General features: G+C 36.7%; 1 protein-coding gene across 2 annotated transcripts in view; it reads left to right on the top strand.

The window, feature by feature from the left end:
* Nucleotides 1-27,111, top strand: part of LOC149781736 (dnaJ homolog subfamily C member 11-like) — a 117,214-nt gene that overhangs the window by 21,436 nt on the left and 68,667 nt on the right. For both annotated transcript variants that reach the window (XM_089935848.1, XM_089935847.1), the window contains exons 4-6: nucleotides 2,651-2,752; nucleotides 4,409-4,488; nucleotides 8,008-8,185. In XM_089935848.1, the coding sequence (XP_089791974.1) occupies nucleotides 2,651-2,752; nucleotides 4,409-4,488; nucleotides 8,008-8,185 (360 nt within the window). The remainder of the gene's footprint in view (nucleotides 1-2,650; nucleotides 2,753-4,408; nucleotides 4,489-8,007; nucleotides 8,186-27,111) is intronic.

Here is a 27,111-nt window from a genome sequence, read left to right on the forward strand (position 1 = left end):
TAGGATTAATGTCTATGAAACAGAGTTGTGCTTTCATTTGTATTTTTATCTTGAATGTCAAAGTCTTGCAATCCATCAAAGAGATTGACTAACTCTCCTTCTGGTCCTGTGTTCGTGCAGTGGTCACTGATCAAAGTCAGGAGGGATATGCAACTGTATGAATGGAATAAGTTGGCTTCTAACTGTATGAATGGAATAAGTTGGCTTCTAACTGTATGAATGCAATAAGTTGGCTTCTAACTGTATGAATGCAATAAGTTGGCTTCTAACTGTATGAATGGAATAAGTTGGTTTCTAGCTGTATGAATGGAATAAGTTGGCTTCTAGCTGTATGAATGGAATAAGTTGGCTTCTAACTGTATGAATGTAATAAGTTGGCTTCTAACTGTATGAATGCAGTAAGTTGGCATCTAACTGTATGAATGCAGTAAGTTGGCTTCTGACTGTATGAATGCAATAAGTTGGCTTCTAACTGTACAAATGGAATAAGTTGGCTTCTAACTGCAAGAATGGAATAAGTTGGCTTCTAACTGTATGAATGGAATAAGCTGGCTTCATACAGAATTTGATGTTGAGATAGTTAACTTTAAAGACTTGAAACACATTTTACAGTTTGTTGGTATATGAATACGGACTGCCTTGTCTTTTTCCAGTACAGAGGCAAATGTTATCAGTAAAACCTGGCATATACTAGTGTAAAAAAAACTCTGACGATCAACAAAAACGATTGCTTTTCACGCATAGTATTGGCCAGTCACAGTTTGCTGATAGTCACAAGCCAACTCTAAAAACGAAAATACTTTAAAAGGAAAAAGTATAGTTCTACATGTACTTGTACTTAAAATGGCCAAGATTTTGGACAGTGTGAGAAAATCATTGTCTTGCTGAGGCTACCAAAGGCTATTCACAGAGAAATGAAAAACAACTTTAAACTACTGACATTGTTGCAGTAACTTAAATGTTGTAGAAATGTGCGACTTGTTACTTAATCTCGTTTTAAAAAAACCTCCAATCTCTTTTTTTTCTGCAACCAGGCATGACTGAATTATTAATTTAAAAGAAAACTCCTCATTTTTGGTACTTCAGATGCATAATCATTGTTCTACAGTAGATTTGTCAAATAAACCTTGCTCTCTCAGGATCTGGTTATGTCGACGATTTTTTGACATCCCGGACATAATTGAGATAACCGAGTTTTACTGTATTATTATTATTATTATTATTATTATTCACTCCTCTTTGAATTTGAATCCCAGTATCACTGAGATGGGGTCATAGATCAGATGTACAGCAACTTTAGTTAACAGTTTGCAAAGTATTTTTTGACCAGACTTAGTATATACAGTGTGGCAGGAAGACATCTAATACATATATGTAATGGATTTTGCATTATGACTCCTGGGTCACTGTCTGGGGAGGGGTGGGTGAGTAGGCAGGGAAGGGCATACTATATGTAATGGATTTTGCATTATGACTCATAGGTCATAATAATATATAGGATACATTTTGCATTCTGACTCATGGGTCAGTATCTTTGGGTACGCTCGGTGAGTAGGAAGATACAAGATAGATTTTGCATTATGACTTGTGTATTTTAAGCCAGGGGTGCATGGGTGGTTGCAAGATAAAGTAAAAAGCTTAGGAATATGCAGTGGACTTGTCTAATTATTATTATTACTATTATTATTATTATTACTTTTGTTGGTGTTTTAAACTGTTTCGTAATTCTAAATTTCTCACAACAGTGGACTGTGCTTGACAATTTGTTTAAATTTGCAATCATATTTTTGCAGTGACACAAAATGGACCATTTGTAGAATAGATAATTGCCTTGGAGTGTTACTTTTTCTAAACTTGTTTCTGTCTTATGATCATCTTGTAGAGTAAATTATGTTGTGACATTATTGATCAGCCAGTTGATGAAATCATTGGTTGTTTAAAGGTGGTTGCCGATCAGCAGCAGTGGTAGCTTACATGGGAGTAATAGCGAAGAAACCTTATACTCACGAGTCATGCACACAGACCCACATCGACCGTTGAATAGTGTACTGGCGTTTATAGGTTTATGCAATTTGTTGGGAGTAATCCATAGAACAAACACATAGACCCCGATCTGCCATTGCATTATGTGATAGTGGATCAAGGTGTTTTGTTGGCAGTTGGACTCAACTTGTAAGCATGTATAACATAATTTGTTTCTGATTGATGGCCATTGATGAGAGTTGAAGTGTAATTTAAGTTCCAACAATTTGCCAGTGAAATAAATCATATGAATATCCTACAGTAATTAGAAGACGTTTGTTTGAATGGCCGAGTATTACAGCTGGTCTTGATTAGGGTTTTCCTGTCAGTTTTCTATAATGTAACCATTAATTCAAAAGTATCCAATTATACCACTTATATAATGTTTGATAAACCTAAGTGATATTTTTTTAACATAATGTGATGCTCTGGGATATAATTTAGGTCATATATCTGAAACTTTTTATAAACAAATATTGTCATATTTTGTTGTATCATATAAAAATGCATGCAGTTGTTTTCTTTTAAAGATTTCAGAAATGTACGATTATTTCACTGATTTAAAACAATTCATATGAAGTTAGCACTACTGTAAGAAACATTAATTTTTTCATCTAATTTTTTACAGGTTATCGCCAGAACCAAAACTCCAGCAGAGATTATTGCTGAATATGAAAGGTTTCAGAAGGAACAGGAGGATAGGCGGTTACAGCAACAAACAAACCCAAGGGTATGTGAGACTAAAGCAGAGGTATCTAAGACTAACCCAAGGGTGTGTTAGACTGACCCAAAATCATGTATGACAAACCCAAGAGTATGTAAGATAAGCCCATGGGTATGTAAGACTAACGCAAAGGTATCTAAGACTAACCCAAGGGTATGTAAGACTAACCCAGAGGTATGTATCACAAACCCAATGGTATGTAAGAGTAACCCATGGGTATGCAATACTAACCCAAGGGTATGTTAGACATGCCATTTATTGTCTTGCTTTTTTCAGAGAAAAATTGAGACCTTGCAGTGCTGATTCAGTGTCTGTGTCTTCAACAGTGTCAGCACCAACTGAATGTTCAAGATTGTGTGAAAGCATATAGCCAAAAACGTCTATGGGAATTTTTTTTTTTTAACTATCTATGCTTAATATTTTGGGAGTGTTTTTTACTTTTTTATCAAAATTACATCCCTCATGAAAGAGGATGAAGAATGTCAGGGATCACCCTCATATTGTCTGATAGTTTGTTAGAATTCAGTGCAGTTTCTATAATGCATGCTTTTTTCCTGGGAATGTTCATATGTAGAAAGTTAACATCATTATTCTAAATGTGTGGGCCCTTTAATTTCTTGGACACTATATTTTCAGAACTTTTAATATTGCATACAATTTCCAGCATTGTCTTTTTTTTTTAAAGCTGGCATAACATTTTAAGATGGAATCTAAAGAAAGGAGTGTTCTGTTTATAGCCACCAACGTTTTTGACAGGCACAATGAGATTGAGTGACATAGTGTTATGCCTTGACTCATCGGGTGCAGGCACAAAAAGGGGAATGTTGTTTTTTCCAATAAAGAAAATTGTTTTTCTTGGCACACTTGTCTCCAAATGCATTATATCTGCATGAACAAAAAGAAAGACAAAAACATGAACTGAAACCAGTCTTGGCAAAGGAAACACCTAGATATCATCATACAAAAGGTTCTTTATTTGCAAGCAGTATAGCTATGTTATCTCACATACTGCCAGGCACATTAGTACACAACAGAAATTAAGTTTTCCAAAAAGACAAAGTATTTTGGACAATTTAATTTCTCTTTTGCAAGAAGAAAAGTAATTAATCAATGTCTACAAATTAGGATAACTTGTAAACCAGCATTGTCCCTGGGTTAAGTCCATGTAAAGCAGTAAAATAAGTTGTCAACAACAGTAGAAATGAACCTTGTCTGACTTTAGTGTTGTCCCTGCATGTTTCCCTCTCAATATGGCAGTCTACCCTCTGAGGGGGTGTTTTGCTTTCTTTGGGGGTCAACCTGTTTTAAATCTCCAAATGTTCAATACATTTCTTATGGTAACCTTGAACTTGTGTAGTTTTGGGCTTCATTTACTACAGTTCTTTGCTTGCAGTGAAAATAAGATCTTAAATGAACAAATGAGATGCATAAAAATGCCCTGTTTTATACAGGAGGTACATAGAAAAGAGACACCACCATGATTAGAATGATCTGGCAAGGCAACTAGCTTCATGCCCTGAGTGGAGGATGACACTGACCAGTATACAGCCAGATCTGATGGTGCTTTACACTATAGTACCTATGCTGATGAAAGTTTGGCACATGTTTCTGGCCTAGAAATACAGTATAAAATATAAATATGTTTATATCTGTATCTTACAGGGGCAGGTTACGATTGGCCTGAATGCTACAGATCTGTTTGACCGCTATGCCGGCTATGGTGAATATGAGGAATATGAAGAGTAAGTTACTTTTGGAGGGGAGTATAGATACAAGAAAATGAGACTGTAGGTAGCAGAGTTTGGAAGTAACTCTGATCTTGTTAGTTGAAATTGTAGTAGCCACCAGGTCCATTATTGCCAGAATTTTTTTAAATTCTGTTTTTTGTTTTCCCAAGTCTTAAAGTAATATTTGAAGAATCAATAGAATCAATGAGTGTTTGGCAATCAGTGCCCCTCCCAACATATCCAAAAATATTTCCAAATTTTCATACTTGATACCAGTGTACTCACGTCAATTCAGGATCTATATATGATTCTTTTGTTGGGGCACATGCATTTATATTGAGAAATAGACATTTTGTAATACTGGGTTAGAATTGGAGGTGAAATGTTGATGTGGACTTCACATCAGTCCTTCAGTCCTTTTCCACAAATTCTTTTTACTACAACTCTTTGGTCTTAAACTAAGTAATAGAAAAGAGCAAAACCAATAAGTTATGTGCAATGTAACAAATTATTTATTTCCCTAGAATACTATGAAGGGGGATGAGGGGGCTAACTTTGTACATACAAGTATATTTAGTTGTATATTCTTTGTATATTTTTGATTAGGTTTTTGTGTTTAGCTCGAGTAAATTGCACACTATATATAAATATGTTATATCTGGAATTCTGAAACTTAGTGAGGGCATACATCTTGATGAGCACTTTACTGTCATCACAAATGTATGTCACTGTGACTCATATTTCATACTTCAGTGGCTTAGGTTAAATTTTGTGTTTTAAAATGATTCTATGCATTTCTTGTAGCACCACACCCCTACAAATAAGAGGATCCCTACAGTGTACATTTCACATTTTAGTGTATTTATCTCATGACTACAATGTAGTTTTGCCCCCTATATAATTAGTGTTATTCCTAGATTTATGAAACTAAGTGAGGGGATGCATCTTATAAGAACTATGCCCTCATCACAAAAGTATGTCATTCTGACACATATTTCATGCTTCACTGAATTTGGTTAATTTTATGTTTATTTGCAGTTGATTTAGGTTCTGCCATATATAATATACATCTTAGCCTAATAAGGAAGTTTGTTGTAACTAGTGCAGTTGAAGTCAGTGTAAATATGTTTACTAAGCGATACACTTCCCATATTAGTGGCTGTACTTTACATATTGTGATAGGTCACCCTCAACAGGTTATCTCTGTATTGTAAAAGTGAATGCAGTTCTGATGAGTGGACTGCATGCTGCAGGCTTTTAATGTGAGGCCTCGTTTGTAGTGGCCAATTAAAGTAATTAATAAAGCATAAACAATGCTTATACCACTGGCTTGTACTGGAGGCTGTTGCTTTGTGGTTATGATCATCACCCAGTAAGATCTGTATTCTAGGTTGGGCAGTCATTATAGCTTTTAAAGCAGGTTTTAAGAACAAGGATTGTTTTAAAAATATAATACAAGAATAATATTGTTCTCTGGTTTTTATAAACTATGTCCACTACCTCTGTTTTGATATAATAGAAGGACTGTTTAGTGTCTTTTATGCTCTGTCACTGTGGGTAGGTAGGTTGTTTGGTTTCTTTAAGGTATGTCAGCACAATATTGGTTGTATGGTACTGATAAAAGTTAAAATTTTACACTTTAAAATGATTCAATTTTCAAGTGTAAAAAGAAAATATTGTACTAAAATGTTTTTAATTACATATGCAGCCAGCATTTCTTTTCAAGATTTCTTTAGCCTGAACTTATTTTCTGCATTTGTGATGTGATGTGATTTTGATTTTTAACGTAGCTTTAACAATTTTTCAGTCATAACGCTACGATGTCTGCAGTGTAGCAGTTTATAGTGATGTCTAGCACTGGGGCATCATGCCGCAGACATGTAGCACGGTGTCCCACCCAGTCGCATTATTCTGACACCAGGCCAACCAGTCCTAACACTAACCTCTTAATGTTGAATGCCAAGCGAGGCAGCTGTTAGTACCATTTTTGTAAGTCTTTGGTATGACTCGGTCAGGGATCAAACCCATGACCTCCCGCATCCGAGGCGGACGCTCTAACCACTAGGCCACCGGAGCGGTTTCTGCATTTGTAATTAATATTTACACTAGCTACAGGAGGTTTGTAGAGATGAATTGTAGATTACTCTGATTGTTATTATGGTACCAGGGACTGAAGAAATGCAAGAAGAACAAGCTGTTTATTTGTAAATGCAGATCTCTTGCACATCATCAGCAGACTGGTATTCAGGATTGACACCAAAGAGTTATGTGCCTTGTAGAATATTCTAGATTTCCCAAAAGATCGGTGGATCCTGTACTCCTTTCTACAAAGATAATCCAAAACATTTCTTGGGATACCATAGCAAAAGCTTTGGCAATTCCTAAGCATGTCAGCAAACTGTGTTTTAATGATGCATGCAAAGATGTTATTAAAAAGTGGAAAAATGTATTTTGACATTTTAATGCCAGTTTGCCAGTTGATCAACTGAAAATCGGAATATATTCCATATACTGTGAGCTAATGCTTCTCATTCCATTAGAGAGAGCATGAAGAGAACATGAAGATTCTGTGTCTGTAGGTTGAACTCTCACTATATTAAATCAGTATAATCCTTCAACTTGTTGCTTCATGGTACACTATGGCAGATCAAAAACTGTCTAAAAGTTAATGTTTAATGGCTTGGTGAGTAGTGCTCTTTGAAGCAGTAAAACTTGGAAAGTGACTGTTACTTACTGTTGTTTTGTCTAGTCATATATACCTAGCAACTAAATCAAAAAGCCTTAGAATAACAAAGACATTTGTAATGAGATGCCAGTCTTTGCCAGTCTGAAATGTACCTCTTATTGTTTACTACAGGATTAAGTTGATATCCCTAACATCATTTTAAGATCATTTTACTAGCTAATTGTGTGCAGTGTAGTCTCTAGGCATTTGAGCTGTAACAAGCTTAGTTGGTGACACCTCTATTGATTATTATGCAATGAAACAATGTGTATACTAGACCTTGTGTTCACTGAGTTAATTTTAGTTGGTAACATCTTGATTGATTGTCTAACAAAAGAAACCATCTGTAAACGAGACAGTGATCTTTGAATTTTACTGCATTAAGGTGTTTATTTGACATTTTAATGGATAAATGATCGAAGATAATTTGGAATTTCATACAACCAGTGTCCAGTTACTTATTCTGGTGAAAAACTTTGAACTGCCAGACATATCTGGCAATAAACAGGGATTTCAGGAAACCTGATATAGAATATTATACATGAGAGTTAGGTACATTATTTTAAGGCAGAATATAAGTGATTTCTATCAATTAAAGTTTGTCAAAAAGTAGAGTTTGAAGAATTACATACATATATACTGTAATAAATCTTTGGCCATCAGCAGAGGCATATGTGTATTAAACTTGACTTTTATTTATCTCTACATTTAACCTTTTTTTGTACAAACCAGTGTACTCTTATTAGCAGACACACTTCCTTAAATCATCCAGTCTTATATTTAATATCTTACCATTTTCTGCATTGCAGGCCTCATTTTCCCACAGTAGAGATCAACACTATGAACATATTCCAGACAGTAGAATGTCCTCTCACTGTCAAGGATACAGTGGTTGTGGGAGGGACAATGTCCACTCAGAATGGAAGGGGGAGTGGTGTCTTCCTTGCCACATGGAGGAGATTGTTGTCCAACAAAAGCTGGGCAGAGGTCAGTTAATATTGCTTCTAGAATAAATCCTAAATTAAATTTGGAATATTGGATTGTTACACATGCAGTTTACATATAACTAGAATTGAATTTTAGATTTGATTTGAATATCTTTAGTTTCAGTTCATGTGTTTTTAATGGCAGAACAAGTTTTGTTAATACAGATATATAATACACAAACTATCTTGACTTTATTTCACTTGTGTTGGTGGAGGGTGTTGTTGAGTACAGTTAAGTGAACTATGCCTGTGAACTGACAGGTATGTAGCTGTATGTCTTCTCCAGGGGTAATGTTTCACTCGACTTCAATTCGAGAGTGGAATCTGCCTGGCTAGTTTGTGGATTATCTCTGTATCCCTAAGGACATTGTTGTAGGTAGTAACATGGGTTGTAAATCAGTTAAGTGTATTGCTCAGCAGCACATTGTCACACAGGCCTGACTCCTCTAGTAAAACCTGGATTTTTTGTTTGCTTGGTAGTGGAGTGTACTTAAGTGGATTCTACAAAGACATGGGATGAAAATAATCAATACACTCAGTGTTTACAGTAAAGTAACCATAGAAATCCCAGGGTGGTGGCGTGGACTTTTTTTAGGTGGAGGAAATGAGACATTGTGGAGAGAAAAACCAATTCAGATCTACCCCTTAGCTGATTTACTTGGTATGATCCTGAAATTTTGTTCAGAAATCCATAAATTCAGATTTTCTGATTTTGTTTAACCAAAAACAAGATTTTTAAAAATGCCGAAAAGATTTTACAAATATCTTTTGATTCAGGATTACTGCATGAAGAGAGCAAAAAGTGATGCAGAAATATCTTGAAGAATACACAACAGTCATGCCAAGAAAATCAATCAATTTTTCATCTTTTATGCTGATATTTAGTGTGTTAATTGAACTCACTCTAAATATCATTATAAAAGATGAAAGTGGACATATGATAGATTTTCACCATATGACTAGCATACATTTTTCGCATTAAGTAAATAGCATAAGGCAGTGGATATGTCGATTTCTTTCTAAAGTTTTTGTAAATATATGGTCACAACACTGATCCTGTTTTTTTCTTCTTCTCCAAATCCTGATTTTTTATATGCTTCATTTGGCATCCTGATTTTCATTTCACTCAAGGTCTGCAAATTTAGATGGGCAGCCACCAACCCATAACGTTAGTTGGATATATGTGATTGTGTTTACCCTGCACCATCCATTTTGCTGATTAAAAATGTGATGTTATCAATATTGTTTGTCTCAGGTGTGCAGAATGAAACCACAACATTCCTGTAGCAATAACATATTGCTGATAGGTTATTGTTTGTTTCTGAATCTAGCTATAAGTAGTACAGCTGCAATGAGTCATTGTTTGTGGCAGGGGCATCCTGTGTACTGTTGAGTGATTGTTTGTGGCAGGGATGGCCAGTATACTGTTGAGTGATCTACTATAGCAGGGATGGCCAGTGTACTACTGAGTCGTTGTCTGTGGCAGGGATGGCATTTGTACTGTTGAGTGATTGTCTTTTGTGAAAATGGCCAGTGTACTGTGGAGTCATTGTCTGTGGTAGGGATGGCCAGTGAACAATTGAGTCATTATCTCTGGCAGAGATGGCCAGTGTACTGTTGAGTGATTGTCTGTAGTAGGGATGGTCTGTGTACAGTTTAGTCATTGTCTGTGGTAGGGATGGCCAGTGTACAGTTGAGTCATTGTGTCAGGGATGACCAGTGTACTCTTGAGTGATTATTTGTGGAAGGGATGGCCAGTGCACTATTTAGTCATTGTCTGTGGTAGGGATATCCAGTGTACTGTTGAGTCATTGTCTGTGGTAGGTATGGCCAGTGTACTATTGAGTTATTGTCTGTGGTAGGTATGGCCAGTGTACTATTGAGTCATTGCCTGTAGTATGTATGACCAGTGTACTATTGAGTCATTGTCTTTGGTAGGTATGGCCGCTGTACTATTGAGTCATTGTCTGTGGTCGGGATAGCCAGTGTACATTTGAGTCATTGTTTGTGGTCGGGATAGCCTGTGTACTATTGAGTCATTGTCTTTTATATGTATGGTCAGTGTACTATTAAGTAATTATCTGTGGCAGGGATGGCCAGTGTACTGTTGAATGATTGTCTGTGCTGTTGCAGTTTATTTCAAATGTAATAATACCATGGTAGATAATACTTTCCCATGTAATGGTGATTTGGCAGTGACAGCCATTATTCATGCATCACATGCAGACTTCACCTCTGTCTGATAAGTCATTGGCTTTGAGAATCAAGTTGTCTTTTGGCAAAGGCAGCAGCTGCTGTACTCCAGTAGAAACATTTGTATATATTTGCATCTATGTAAAATAAGTATTGTGTGAGACATTTGTACTAACCTGATTCCATACTTGTTATCTATAAATATAATTGTTAAGGGCTGTTCCAGTAAAACATATATCACCCCCGGGGACGGCACTTCAAAAAAACATCTGTAGGAGGTTGTGTTTCGAACTATTTTGATTCTGACAGTGGAAGGTTGGTTAGGAAAATCACTTCTGTTGCGGGTTGTGCTAACAAAATGAGAAATCGCTGGTGGGATTGTCAGAAAGAAGAAAAAAAACAACGAATATATATTTAAAATCGCATCTAACCCCCTCCTAGCGGTCTAATGTGAATAAATCATTTGGTCAGAAAATGATGCCAGTACATGCGAGTGCACGTAATTTGTATGAATTCGCATACTTTTAAAGCAGTGACACGTGTTCGGCAAATTATGTCAACGTCGCGGATGTAAAAAATGTGCTTTGCGCAGTATGCAATTTTTATTAAACTTTTAACTTTAACTTTAAAAGTGCATTTCGCTACGTAATTCGCACTGCCGTAGCTGTCTCACAACACTTGATGCGACATCCGGATATCTGGATACTTCTGATCGACATGAATAGCTGTTAAACTAAATTTTATTCGTTCATTGGCCCTGGAACAGGCATTTTATGGAGTTTTAGCCTTACTTTCATCGTTGAAGTTTTACAAATGCGTGTTTCCAATAAGGGCCACACAGGAAACCAAAATGTTTCAGATGATGTTTTCATTTGGCAAATACTGGCTGGTGATAGCTATGATGACAATGAATTTCATGTATATCGGTCTGTTGGACATTGGAAAAATGTCACTGGAAATACCAGTGTGTGATTTTGAGCCCAAAATTGATGTTGAGTGCGAGTCCGATGTACGTGTTGGATGGACAGTATGCCGGTTATATTTTTTAAATGTCTAAACAAGCAGACTATGGGAATGTTGGACTTAAAACCCTAATACAGCATTATGGAAGAAAAAAATCTGGCATAAGAGGCAGCAAAACACTGATTCAAGGAAGTGAATCTATGGCAGGGTTCATGTTAGTGAAAACTGACAGAGGTCTTGGAAACGCTTATAATCACGCGTATTTGGACGCCAATTTTTTTTATTTAGGTGGGCGGTAAAATTCAAAGACTTGCCAGTCCTGCTTCAGTCACCTGCATAGTGGGAAAATGTGTTGATCAGTTAGCTGTGATGATATTTACAATGACAGAATTTGGTGGTTGAAAGCCCCCCCCCCCTCGTCGTCACCATTATAAGAGTACATCAAAAGAACATGCTGCAATAGCTAAGTGGCGAGATCAAAGGCTTTGACTGGCAGCTGGGTGGGAAAATCTACTGATATTTACAGTGCTTGAATTCAGAGGCAGAAATACCCAGATATGTACATGTGGTCATTTATAACGGTACATCAAATAAACAACTTTAGCTTTCAATGTTGTGTTCATTTCCAGTGTAACGGAATAAGCAGTGCACGTGACCTCGGAATCATGACATGTTGAGACATAGACTTGAATGAGTATTTTGGGGTTCAACGGCAAATTGACGAAGATTGTGAGATTCAGGAGAGGGCTAAAGTTGCTAGAACTGATAGTTTGAAAGGGACATTAGCCAAGTGTAAGAAAGTGTGTGATGCCTAGCTTAGTGCTTTGAATAAGACCTTCCTTGGATCGAAAAAATTCAGACTCACTCTGATGGACAAGCAAGAGTTATGTCAGTGTTATAAAGAATGCAGAAATTAAACTCTTTGGCAACCAATAGTTCTTATAATTGGCATAGTTTTCTGAGAAGGGACTGCAACTTTTCCTGATGGAACTCATATTTTTACCAAAATGGGAGCCATGAACTCTTAGTTTTAAAATCCTAACAAGACCTCTGGTTCAAAACTTTTATTTTTGGGACAGAGATATCCAAGAGAGAATACCCATGGGGCCATACATATGAGATGTTGAAAATTGCACTACCATAAAGAACAGTAACTTGTTCAAGCTAGTTATGCATGTGCGTTTCAGACAGCAGTCAATGAAAGTAGTTCACAGCACAGAATAATATTTGTACACCGAGGAGGAGGATCATATTAAATTCAGAAACAATTAACAGATTAATGCTCAGGGCTATTCCATTTAAACATACCCCTGGGGGCGGGGGAAAGCACATTAAAAAATGGGTGACCACCCATAGAAGTGATTTTTTTCTACCACCACCAGTCATAGCAGTGAATTTTGGACACACATGGCCATGCATCTTTTGATATGACATGGCACAGAAGTGATTATTGTTTATTGATGACCATGCATGGAAGTTTTTTTATTTTGCCGTCCGTGGGGAAGTGGTATGTTTAAATGGAATAGCCCTCATAGGGAACATCAGAGAATCCCCATACAACATAATTAAGTGTGTGTAGATCTCTAGTTGGCAGAACCACAGAGCAACAAAAGAATAAAAAGACAAGCTTTTGTATCATGCAGATGTATGACCAAATGATGTACATGCTCTCTATGTGCAAAAATTAAATGACATTAAAACATAAGAGACTGACTGATCTGTGTAAACTCGGTTCTTCCTATGTATATTTTGATCATGGTGGTATTTTCTGCAGACTTTTTGGCACTTAGTTCCAAGCCATCATTTGGTATTTATATTGCAAAATTGATAACTAAAAAAGTCTGTTATCTAGTACAATACATTTTTAAGCAGTTTCATTAACTGATTATGAAATTGATGAAAAAATACTTAATGTCATTCTGATATATGGATTCTTTACTACACTACTAATCTGTTCATCCTGATTCCTTTTTTTTATACCATCTCCTTTTTATACCATCTCCTTTAGTCTTACTGGTACCAGTGCTTTTAATAAAAATGTAACTTCTATTTTCTTGCAATCTAAATATTTGTAATGATGGGTTATTGTCAAAAGGTAAAATGTGCTTAGTGTTGTAAAATCTAAAACTATTAATTAGCAAGGGACTAAAGTAAAAAGTGGACAGAAATTATTGCCATATTACAGTGTTGTTAGAAATAACAGAATAGTTGTACAAGATGTATTTTGCACAAAGTTGTAGAACTAGCGCTAGTATTGTCACCACATATTCTACTTAAATAATTATATCATTATTTCTGTATATTCCTATCAGTATTTTCCCAGTGGTAGTAATTTTCTGATCTGATGTTCATTTCTTGTGCAATTTTTACACATCAAGAATTCTCACCGTATCATTAAAAAACAATGTAATCTGCACCAAATTGAGTTTGAGAAGAAATTAATTTTTTTAACCCCAAAATCACTGAAGCTACGAGTTCTTGCATTAAAGTCTTACATTATATAACATTTGAAGTAGCCACAATAGTAGTTTAGGTTGCAACTGTACTAATTTCACCTTTGGTATATCCAAATCTTGAATGTGATGGAGGAACATAGCTCCAAAATAAACACATCAATTTTAGAACCTGTTCATTGACTATGAATCAAGTATCCGAGTCCAACTGAATTGCTAGAAATTTCTGAATTCTTTTGACATCATAATTAGCTGTCAAATATGGAGTAAGCCTATAGTCTTTATGCCATCCCAACCAAGACCCCACCACAACCATGTGACCATGACAAATGACATCACAGTAATAATCGCTATACAACTAGAGATGACATCTCTTCGAGAATTTTGATTTCAGTAGAGCTGTAACAGAGTGGGACAGTAAGAAAGAGTGACAGATATTTAAGCGTTAGGGAGATATTTAACAATGACTATTCCCACCACCACCACGTCCTCATTGGAGATCACACACACACAAAACTTAGAGTACATCCTGAAATCCTGGCAGCATCCCTGCAGAGCAGATAACTTGACTATTCATTTTATTGGTCTCTGGTTATCCCATGGTATTTCTGTTACTTGAACATTATCTTACAGTGTGTCCATTCAGCATGGTCGAAAAAGGCTTACAACCATTGAGAGTTGTTCAAGGACTCACATTACTACAGATGTGAAAGAACGAGAACCATGCTATAAATCAGTGAAGATAAAATAGAGTATATATGTGTTTGACTGTCCCTGATTGGTTTATAATGAAAGTAAGATTTTAGTAAAAACAATCTTTGGAGAGCTTGTCCTACTTGTAACTGAAAAAAGTGAGGGACATTGTTTTATTAACATAATTTCCATCCCTTTACAGACCCGAGTTTGAACGACTCATTACTGAAATCAGCAGCTGACTCTTTGGTGCAGTATTGAAAGTACACATTTCAAATTTGTATAGATCCAGAAAATGGTGCAGCTGTTATGGTTTTTTTTCTTCACAAAAGCTGTCGTCATAGATGTGTCTATACTGATAAAAATTTGATCATGATCACTCAGAATTTTAAGTTACTGAATTTTAATATCGTGGTGTTTGCACAAATTTACAGTGGAAACTGAATTAGTGTAGAGTCCTGAACTCTTGCGTTTTGTGCAGAAATATGGAATCCAAGCAGAATACATCCAGAAATGTAGAGGTTTTCAATCTTGGATTTAGTCTCCCCCATTGTGTTTCACACTGATATGCATATTCACAGAACATTTGTATAGTAGTAGGAAAAGTAAGTGAGAAATTTAGATACATATCATAAACAAAACAAACTATGTGGGGGGAGAAGATCATAAGAACAGGCTGGAATGGAGAAGAAGAATAAAAACAATGAGTAGAAGTGTGCCTCTTTTTTTTTGTGTGCAACATTAGTTTCTTAGCTTCAGTAACAAATTTCATCAAAGGGAAGATAATAAAGGGTGTACAGTTAACTAAACCAGTATGAATTTAGCTACTTAAAAGCTGTATCAAACTGATTTTAACCTTTTGGTCTGTTTCTGTCCATTCTGGTGATATGTCCACTGAATCCGTATGGTTGGAAAAAATATTTGGCAAATTAAAAAAATTAAAAATCTTTTGGCAGATTATAATTATACCCTACTTCTGCCCGAGAGATGTGAATAATTTTATTTCTTGGTTTGTTGATTGTGGTTGTTGCTCAATTCAAATGCATCATTGAAAAACATTGATGCATTCTCATACTTTGTTACAAATATTTATTACAGATGCATATCATCAGATATTGGTGAATATAGCTTGAATAAGTTATAACAGTTCTAGTTGGAATAATGAACATTGTTAAGAGAAAATTTAAGTGAGCTAAAATGTTAACTTTTCGGCAGTGTGTGATCTAGGATTGCTCAAGACTTCCATCTCATATGCTCACCATGAAAAATCCATTTGCACCAACTAATGATGACTTTTAGGTAACTGTCAGAAAGACATAATTGACGATATTCTAAGGTCTACAAAAATTACTTGAGTCAAAAGTTATAAACTATTACAGCTGTGGCAAAAATGAATGACTAGTACCTTTGCTGCTGTTGCCACAGTTGATTAGTTGGTTGATTCAGTGTAGTTTGATTTTGGGTTTTTTGGTGATTTTCTTAAAGTATATTAGGTGGAGGAAGAACCCTGAAAGACCACCAACCTAAATTGGTTGATCTGTGACACAAACTCACTCTGTGAGATGTTTAAGTGATGTAAAAGCAAGCACCTTAGTACACTTGGGCACATGGAGCCTCTGTTGATTTGACGTTTATCTCCAACAGCTGAAGTCATTTAGACATGAGATCTCGGGGGTTTCAGTAGATCATTATGGCCTTTACACCATTTTCAGATGAAGAGGATCTATAAATGGCAGCCAGTTTTACTGCTGAAGAAAATCCAAGTCCTTTTGAGACACCAAACACCACTTATGTAGAACCACTGACCTTCCACAAGTAACTGGCAACATTCTCATTATCACATTGGAGGCAAGTAATCACATGACAAGCATCTTGTACCACTGCCATGGAAACCCCTTAGATCTGTATCACAAGACAAGCATCTTATACCACTCTGCCATGAAAGCCCCTCAGGCCATAGGTATAAGTCTCATATGAAAGACTAGAAGTGGGAGAAAGAACCTGTGACAACTGGATTGAAAGTGCTGAATGTTACTGCTAGGCCATCAGTGATGATTATGATGCTGTTGACAATACCGTTAACTGCAATGACATTGATTTTATGAGTGCTCTGGGGAAAATGATTCCTTGACTTTCATCCATTTTTTTAAATCTATGATATAAAAATGTTTGACTTGCTATATTTTTTTATAACTTTATATTAGTCTTGCAACAAGGTGTAAAAATAAGACATTGGTAAATGAAAAAGATGTTCTTACAAGAAAAGATATAGTGTAAAAGTAGATAAATGATGCAACATCACTTCCACAGGCATCATTGTTTTTTTTTCTGACAAATCATATAAGTTTACCAAAACATTTATTGGAAAAAATAATAACAATGAATCATAGAATCTGACCACACATTTAAAGCAATACAAGATTTAACTATTATTCTAATCAAAAGCAGCATGCCTGAGAACAAAGAAAAATAGCAAGACATATTGATCACTTTAGGAAACACAGAGTTTAGTAAGGATACAAATTCATGATTTCTGTATTAGAACAGAAATATCTATTATAAAATCTGTATTCATGGATGTTAAATTAGTAGGTATTAAGGGACTGATCAATGACATCTACAAATAATAAGCCACCATGAAAATCTGTGATTTCACAGTGTCAGAGAGCAGCAGGGAAGTTGTACAGACCAGACTGTACAGACAAAATAAAGCCTCCTACGAGAACTTTCTCCGTAGAAGCCTCAGAAAGCAAAAATAAAGCTTCCTACGAAAATTAATTTGCGTAAATTCGTCACCGATTGCAATTTTTGTGTGCAAAATCGATGATTCTGGACAAAGAAAAAACGAAGATTTTAGGGGGGGGTAGGAAATTTATTCCGTCAGCGAAAGTTTGTCAAAGTTTGGCTGCAATTTTATGAATAAATTTGATCAAGACCGATTCGATATCTACTACGCGGATCATGAAGATTAATCGTGATAAACCCATGCGGTGTTGTCTGGGCGCGGCTGAATAAATTTTTGAATTTGTTTATGTCCATGTCGCCGTTGCACCAAGTCTGATAAATATTTCTCAACGTGTGAGTATCGACGCCATTGAAAACCGACAAAATGTTACAATTGTCCCTAATTACTTTAGGAATTTGCGTATATCGCTGCGTCACGTAAATAACATCGGTGTTCTTGTGTCGGCCACGCGAGAATATCCTAGCCGGATTAGTTTGCTTGTCCAGCATAACATCATCGAAAACAACAAGATTATTAACATCGCCGTCTAAATTTTCCACGGATGGAGCTTCATTGATATCCGTGATGAATTCGATTGTGCCTTCGTCGGTATTGTCGCTAAATTCTTTTAGTACTTGATAACATCGCTGATCATCAACGGACGGTGCAACCAAATACAATTTGTCCCATTTTAACCATCGCATTATCAAATTTAGCAACAGCTGCGTCTTTCCAGAACCGGATGGGCCAATAATTATCATCCTTATCGAATTTGGTAACACCGCGTTGTGTTTCACTTGTTCGCGTCGCTTCGTGGCTGAAAAATCAATTACATTCATGATATAAAATAATATGGATCTATATTGTGTTAAGTGTCGCACGCGCACAGCTACGTTAAATCCAACCGAAATCGTCACACGCAACAACAGAAACGCAATTGCCGGAGAATGCGAAGTTTGTAAGACACGCAAGTTTAAATTTGTAAAAAAAAAAATAGAACCGGAGGAGACATTACCGCCTCCTTGAAAAATCTACCCGGGTTGCCTTGGGCGAAATATCCCGGAGAGAAACATCTGCCAGGATACAATTACTGTGGACCCGGCACGAGGCTCGATATCAGACTCGATAATAATAAACAACCAAAACAAGGCGAAGATCCAATAAACGCCATCGATAACGCGTGTTACTATCACGATCTCGCATATTACAGCGGAGATTTACAACAAAGGCATCTCGCTGATATTAGGCTAATTCACGCATTAAACGCGATTCCTGACAAAAGTTTCAAAGAAAAATTGGCAACTTGGCTGGTAAAAGGCGCGATGAAAGGTAAATTAGTATTCGGTGCTGGTAAATAATAATGGAGCAAATATATTATTCTCCGCGAGGATTCTGGCGAGGAAAATCAGCAATAGCCAAACTCGCCAAGGCAGCAAAAGTAAAACAATCCACCGCTGAATCGTGGCTATCGAAACAGGCAATTTGGCAAATATATCTTCCTCCGCCTAAGAAAATACCATATGCAAGTTTCACTGTCAGTGTCCCTAATGAGGTCCATCAGGCTGATTTAATGTTTCTTCCTTACGATACCGTCGACGGAGTCACATATAAATATGTCTTGACAGTCGTTGATATCGCCAGCAGGTATAAAGAAGCCGAGCCGTTATCGAATAAAACAGCAACGGAGATCGCTAAGGCGTTTAGCGAAATTTACTCACGATCTCCGCTGACCTGGCCGAAACTTCTCCAGGTTGATCCAGGTCGAGAATTTCTTGGCGCGGTTACTTCACTGATGAAAAAAAATAATGTTAAAATCCGTCGCGGTATTGTAGGTGTTCATCACAATCAGGCTATCGTCGAAAGATTCAATAAAACTCTTGCAGAACGATTATTCGGATATCAGTACGCGCGCGAATTTATTCAAGATAATCGATCTCATGATTGGGTAACAAGATTACCTCACGTGATTAACGCGCTAAATAACGAAGTAACTCGAACAATAGCAATGAAACCCGCAATTGCAATTACAAAATCGAATATACCACTAAAGCGAGATTCCACAATTCCGCCTGTGCTAGGTAGCGTCACGGTCAGGTATTTATATAAAGAAGGCGAGGCCGAAGGAGGAAGAAAAAGAGCAACCGATCCAACTTGGAGCGTTACAACACACAAAATATCAGCCGTAACAAGATCATCGGGAAGACCAGCAATTTATTTCCTAGATTCGCTAGCGCCACAACGCGGATTTACCAAGGAGGAATTACAAATAATACCGAAAGATACTCAACTACCGCCAGCGTCATTAATGTGAAACCGAATTCTACCTAACTGAGATAATTTTCTTACTCTTGACACGGCCAGATACACTAAATTTGACCAGGAAATTCTATCATCGACAATCCAAACTTGTCCATCTACGGTCAATCCCTGCGATGAATGTATCGTTGTTGCATATCCTAGTTTCCATGGCGATCTTTCTGCATTTATCGCGTCATTAACAAGATTAATATCAACAAGAATAATATCGTTCAGTACCAAGATCTTTTCCTCTCCGCATGGCAGAGTAACACTGATATTTTGTTTCCTGGTATCAGCGGGCCTGTAACACAACGGCACCTGCAATGTTGGAAATTTCTCGCAATGCAGTTTGAATAACATATCCTGAATAATATCGCGAACAATTTTTCTGCTAGCAACGATCAAATGATCGGGACGCCACAAATTAAGAAAAATATCCATCGGAGTCTCGTCGATTATTCTTCTCATCACGTCACATTGAATTTTATTCGGTTGTAATCGAATTAATTTCTTAAATTCAGTCAGTAAAATATCCGTAGATCTATAATCAGCGTCGATTTCCTCATAATAGTCAACGAAATTCCTGAGCCATTCGTGCGGAGATTCACCATCAATCGGATCAGGCTGGCCATGATCTCCGCACATTATCACGGCGGTATTTTTCTCCTCCAGCCATGCCAGGAATGATTTTAATACAACTAAATTTACTGTGCAAATTTCATCAAATATTATAATTTTATTGATATATTTATTTCCCATGCGAGCCGAATCCCATAATCCACCGCTGTATTTGAAATAACTGTGATAAGTGCAAGAATCAACGCCGCGTTGCCTTATTTCTCGCGCTAATCTGTGAGTTGGAGTTAACACGATCATATCAGATTTCGCAAATAAATTTATCGCTCGCGTTGTTTTACCGCTACCACCAGGACCATTCATGTAAACGAATTTACTACGTGAAATCGGGTCAAATGCAGATGCAGCCATCGATATTTCCTCAAATTTATCTCGATGAAATTTATCGCAATCTTCGACATCGGCGTCTTCACAATAATCTAGGATATCTTCGTTTTTTATCCTCCAAGTTCCCCAAGAGCCATCGGTGATTAAATTATCCAGTCTATACTGATATTTCTTATCGATATAAAACGAGTCCGTTGCGACCCTTACTGCGATATCAGAAAATTTGTTTATCATCGATAGCAAATTTATACTCACATAAGCGAGCATCGATGATCTCAAATGCGTATACTGCGCTGATTCTCCATCGAGATAGCTAATTACGGTACCCAACTTTACTCCGTCAATAATAATATTCTCTCTGTTGCAGAATATTCCTCGCGACACTGTATCGGCAATAATAAAGTCCATCTCGGCATCATTAATAAACAACCTAGCGTGTCGATGTTTATGATCAACGGATCCTCCTTGAGTAAATTTGCCAATTATTTTTCTTCCGATATCCTTCGCGTTTTCACAATCTGTCGGCAACCACACTTCAGTTTGTTTCCTGTATGATATAATTGCCTCACTTATCGTCAACGATATTAACATTGACGAATCCAGCATATATCTCAACAACACCGTGGGAACCCATCTGCGTTGAGATAAATGTCTGCCGAACCAAATATAACAAATTTTATGTAAATTTTCAGCAAACTCGAATGAAGTGACACAAGCGAATCCGGTCATGACAAAATCAGGCAACGGCCCGTTAATTGCAACTCTTGTCATCTCGCTGGTGGGATGACCAAATTTAGCAAAATAATCCGCACAATCGCCGTATCCGAGGAAACTTCCAGGATAGCACTCGCTCATGTCAACGGATATCATGTCTTCGAAATAATATTTGGTATTCCACAATCCGCCATGGCCGTATTCGATACAGCTAAGTTGAATATCATTGAGAAATTCATTCCTTGTAGGTTTCCACGAATTTCTCTCTCTGGCAGCGTGAGCGGCAACAGACGGAACAGTAAAGCAATTCGTTAATAACTGATCGGGATTTGACGAATATTTCACCGCGATATTTTTCATAGATTCATGTAATTTTTCATCACGGTAAATATCTCCTCGCGGCAATATAAACTGATCATATTTTTCTTCGCTCGAGAATAACCAAACTGATATCGGATCAGATGCGGCTAATATTTTGATATATCTGAACATGGCATCGGAATTGTCCTTTGCACCATCAACGGGATAAAATTTAACAGAACGATCTCGCGGAAATATCATTACCGACTGCGACCACGCATGTGAATTATGATCAACAATTTCGATTGGTACTCCTCGAGATCTATAAGGTGACGAATATAATATTTCTCCCGATAGCGTTTTCACGGTAATAGGAAATTTAAGTTTCTTGCTCAACGCAGCAACATCGTCAATCGATGCGCCATCAACAACAGTCTTCGCCCACGCGTTAATTTTATTCAACCTCAACTGGGTCAATCCAGAACCACGACGAGCGTTTTTCATGTGCTCGATAACGCGCTCAGCAACGCAATTTATCATCGGTGATTCTTTCATCGCAGGTAGATTTTTCATGTCAGGATTATTATTTAGCCGATAAATTCCATAAACAACAGCGCTAGAAGGATACGCCCTGGCATAATAAGGACCATCGATTCCCAATAATAATCCTGGCTTCGAATTTTTATCAAGAATAACATTTTTCTTACTGCCACGTATTGGATCTCGCTTATCGCGAATAATCCAAGTGTCGTCAGGTATTTGTGCAATAAATTTTATTCCGAAGATAAATCGTTCTTCCTTGTGTTCGAATTTTATGTGCTCGATTATCTTCTTGGCCCGTTCCAGATTCATCGTAGCATCAACAGAGTTAGTTTTCCATGTCGACCAAGTGTGAACCGCTCCATCATCGAAAAATTCTTTTTTGGCACGATCAACCTCAGGAATGATATATTCTGCCTCATCAAGATCAAATGTATCCATTATTATATTTTAGACAAATATTTAAATTATAATGAATAAATGTTCGTGGATACCAATCGGATCAACAAAATCATGCGACAAATCCTGCAGAGGCGATTATTGTGGCGCTCATATATATGCGATTCGACGAGGCAGTAAAGGACCACAGCGGTGTTTAGTTTGTCAAGTTGGCACTCGAGGAAAGACACGGTTGTGTTTATCCTGTGGAGGGAAAAATTATCGGGAATTACGGAGATATTATGAAAAAAGATCCTCGTCGGTGATAACATGCGAAGAAGATTATATTAATCGATTCAAGGCAAATTACGATTTAAACAAACAGAATATTGTATATGGAGATGAAATCAACGATTCCTGCAATGAAAATCACGCACGACTATAAATCTCATCCTACGATCGAGGGTTACGAGTCGTCATCGGATGGTATCGTTAGGCATATCAAAACGAAGAAAAATGTTGGTAGGGTTAGCAATTCGGGCTATCATATATTTACTTTCGGTCCAGCAAAGAGAAGAATTGCGTATTACAATCATAAGTTTGTATTCGAATGTCACAAAGGACCAATAAAAATTGGACTTGTCATCGATCACATTGACGGAGATAAACTTAATAATAATATATATAATCTTCGCGCAGTAACTCCGAGTGAAAATTCAAGATTTGGTAATACCGGTGGTGCGCGACTAGCTAAGGCAGTTAAATCAGTAAATCGAGAAACAAATGAAGAAATTATATTCACGTCGATGACCGCCGCCGCAAAATATTTTAGTATTAATCCAGCATCGGTGAAATTCGCGGCAGAAAAAATAACTAGCGCAGCATTTTCCTATAAATTTAACGAGTGGATCGAATTTTCCTATATTCCGATAATATCTGATTAAAAATCTCAAGATTTTCTAAAATTAAATTGAATATTACAAAATCTATATAAAATGGACCAACAGAATATAAATAACATCATCGAAGCCATCGATGACCTGAAGAAAAAAATAAATCTTCCATCGGATCTAGACACGAATAAAATCCGATCCGAATTTGAGACGATTGTTCAAGGGAAGCTCGAATACAAATACACGCTGCCGTCAGAATATAAATTAATAAAGAAAATCCAAATTGCAATGTATCAATCACTTGCAACAGTCAGCGATGATCGCGTCGAGGATTTTGTTAAATTATCTACGCTGGTAGAAAAAGCTAGGTTGATTTTATCAGACGAGTACGAGACAAGAAAAATTACTAGTTCGCGTGTCAGGCAGTTGAAAAAGCTTGTCGATGAGAGCAAGGCCAAGGAAATTTCTGATCCTTGAAGATTTTATCACAAAAAAAAAACAAAAATTAAAAAAATATATTAATTTTGAAAATTTCCTTGATTTTTATTTATTTTTTTTATTATTTTACTGAAATTATGCAATTTTGACGGGGGTATTTACCCCACCAAAAACATAAAATTATATAAATTGCACAATTTGACGGGTATTTACCCCAGCAGATTCACGAAATTATATAAATTACTCGATTTGACGGGTATTTACCCCATAAAAAACATAAAATTATGCAATTTTCTTAATTTTTCTGATTTTTATTAATTTTTTTTTATTATTTACCAAAATAATTTATTTACTGAAATTATGCAATTTTCTTAATTTTGATGGGTATTTACCCCAGCAGATTCACGAAATTATATAAATTTCACAATTTGACGGGTATTTACCCCGACTGATTCACGAAATTATATAAATTGCACAATTTGACGGGTAAATACCCCCATCAAAATTAAAAATTTTTACTAATTTTGAAAATCCCCCCGGATTTTATTTATTTTTTTGGCTTATTTTTCCCTGGCAGACAGATTCTCACGATTTGAAAATCTATGATTTTACCAGCAGATTGATACTAAGTGTTTCCCCGCGTATATCAAGCAAATTTCCTTTCTGATCCGTTAGTTTGAAATTTATCCTTGACAACAATCGATTATGACATCGCAGATAAAACGGATTCACTGGCTCTTTTATTATCAAATAACCCGGAGAGGCGCTAGGTGAAAACGAATACAAAATAAAACCCTGCTGCGCCTGATTTGACTCTGACGAATCAACATTGTAGCTACCTTCAACGACATCCGCGTGAAGATAAATCGCGATAACTTCCGTTATATTAACGATACCCGGCGAGATATGCCGCCCGCCTTTGGTCGGATCATTATCGTGTCTGAGAAACAGCGCTAATTGTTTTCTCTCTGCCCACGCAGCGTGTAATTTCGGAAATAACTCATCGATGGTATCAGTTACTGATTTTCTTAGTTTATCAACGTCATAACCGGGAAATTTGAAATTTGGTAATGTTTCCTCGGTTAATTTATGTAATTCCATGAATTTTTTCTTATTGCCTGAATTTTTGATCAATGTAAATTTGGTAATAGGAAGAATATAATCACCGATTGATATATCGTCGATGATAGCCTTAATGAACATTTCATGATAATATTCAAGATCGTTCGCAATTCGATTCAAGCTGCTCACGTGCCCTGGGAGAAAATCACACCAGCCTGTTTTATTTAGGATACATTCATTGAAAAATGATCGGAAAATAGAAAGAAACATTTTATGTTCTCCATTAAATTCACTGATGGTTTTTTTTATATAATCGCCGTCTATTGGGGTTATTATAATTTTATTATATTCATCAATATTAACTAACGCTGTATCCGCGGGTGGGATTTTGGGAAGAACCAACCATGAAATATTTTCCACCTTAAAATTAAAAGAAAACACAATACGACCAAGTTTATGTTGCTCCATGAGATCAAGAGCCTTATTGATTATATCAAAGCTGGATGTAGGGTGTGATAGCGAAGCCTCGTTGGTGACAAAGTCGGATTTTTTTGGTTCTAATGTACTTGGTAAATCCAACGAGGTAAACCCGGGTGTTGTATCATCTAATGTTTCCACAGGCGGAATTTCGGGCCAACCTAATATGGTCCTAATCAATGATTGGTAAATATCAACGATATATGGCGATTTCACTTCTATCATCGATGAAAGCGTTGGATCGTGCGCAGATATTTTTATTCCCGGAGTAGCATCGCCGGTTATATTTGATATTCTGGTGGTAAATTCCTTATCCAGCTGATCAATTTCGTAACTACCTGTTGGTATACCGACATATATCCAATCAGGTGTTCCATCAGATTTGTTTTTGTTGGCAAAAACAAGCGAATTATTTGACAATAGTTTACCGAATGATGTCGATCTAACATTGGGCCAGCTATTGTAGACACGCAATTGTGTTAACGCAATTTCTTTGACGCTGATTGGTGTTGGAAAATTAATGCTAAATTCAGGTTTGGTTGAGCTTAACGATATTAACGTTGTTGTCGGCGGTGTCGTGTTTGTCACGATCTGGGCTAGCTCGGACATTATTAATATTCATTTGTTCAATCTCCGAGTAAATACCGATCATTGCCGAAAATTCTAGATCGGAGATAACGCCATCGTTGAGACTCTCAGAAAGCAGCGATGATAATTTCGAATACGCGTCGTTGATCTTGGTTAGTTTGTTTTTGTACAACGATAATTTCTCACTCGTGCACGAGGATATCTTTTTCGCTACGATATTGAGAACACCAGCGATTGTTGTTGTTGACGAGATTATTATCGTTGCTGCGATCGGTGCTATCGTTGTTACCGCGGATAAAATTATTCCAGCACCAGCGACTACAGCGGATACCGCGTACACAGCGATGTCAATGATAACTAATCTACGCTCGTATTTTTTTATTTTTATCTGATACTCGTCTAGGAGTTTTTTTTAATGAATCCTGCCATGATCGCGCCTGATTGTAACGGTAATCCGATGCGGTCATTTATTAGTTATTTATCTAGTCAATTTCTTTGTAAAATCGAGGTTTTTTCGTTTTAAAATTATTGGGGGTTCTTCTTCCTCGGCAACTGCGACTGACTCGGGATTCTCTTTCTCGGCAATTGTAAATGGTGTAGATCGAAACGCTAAATATTCGAAAATTACAAAATAATACTCTGGTCCCATGGTGGTTCTGTCTTGTGGTTCTATTGTGAAATTTGCGATGTTACCTTCAATTAACGAAATAATGAAATATCCCGGGGAAAATTCATTATTTTCATAAAAAGTCGAATTTACATTGAATTTTATCTTGGATACAACATAAACTCGATATACACCCTGAATTGGCGCGGTAAATTTAAAAGAATTATCCTCGGGTGTCCAAATGCGATATGAAGTTCTAACAACAAATGTCACACTGCAAGATATATTTGCTGGTATCACCTGATCTGGTATCGAAATACGCGCCAACGCAGGAATATCCAACGATGATATTTCTGCATTAATATTGTTAATTTTTGTATTTGCGTCGAGAAGTTTCGTGTTGATATTTTGAATTTCTCCGTCGTACACTGATGTATCGACTTTTTTATTCGCTAATTCGCGTACCGCGTTAATTTCATTGTTAATTTTAGTAACATCTTCGCTGATGGATTTTGTTTTCTCGCTGAGGTCGTCATGTAATGTTTTATCGACTTTTTCGTTTACGATTTGGCGTACCGCGTTAATATCATCGTTAATTTTAGTAACATCTTCGCTGATTTTTTTTGTTTTCTCGCGGAGGTC

This window comes from Sinohyriopsis cumingii, chromosome 15 (genome assembly GCF_028554795.1).
Source record: "Sinohyriopsis cumingii isolate HCF-2022 chromosome 15, ASM2855479v2, whole genome shotgun sequence".
Taxonomy (NCBI): domain Eukaryota; kingdom Metazoa; phylum Mollusca; class Bivalvia; order Unionida; family Unionidae; genus Sinohyriopsis; species Sinohyriopsis cumingii.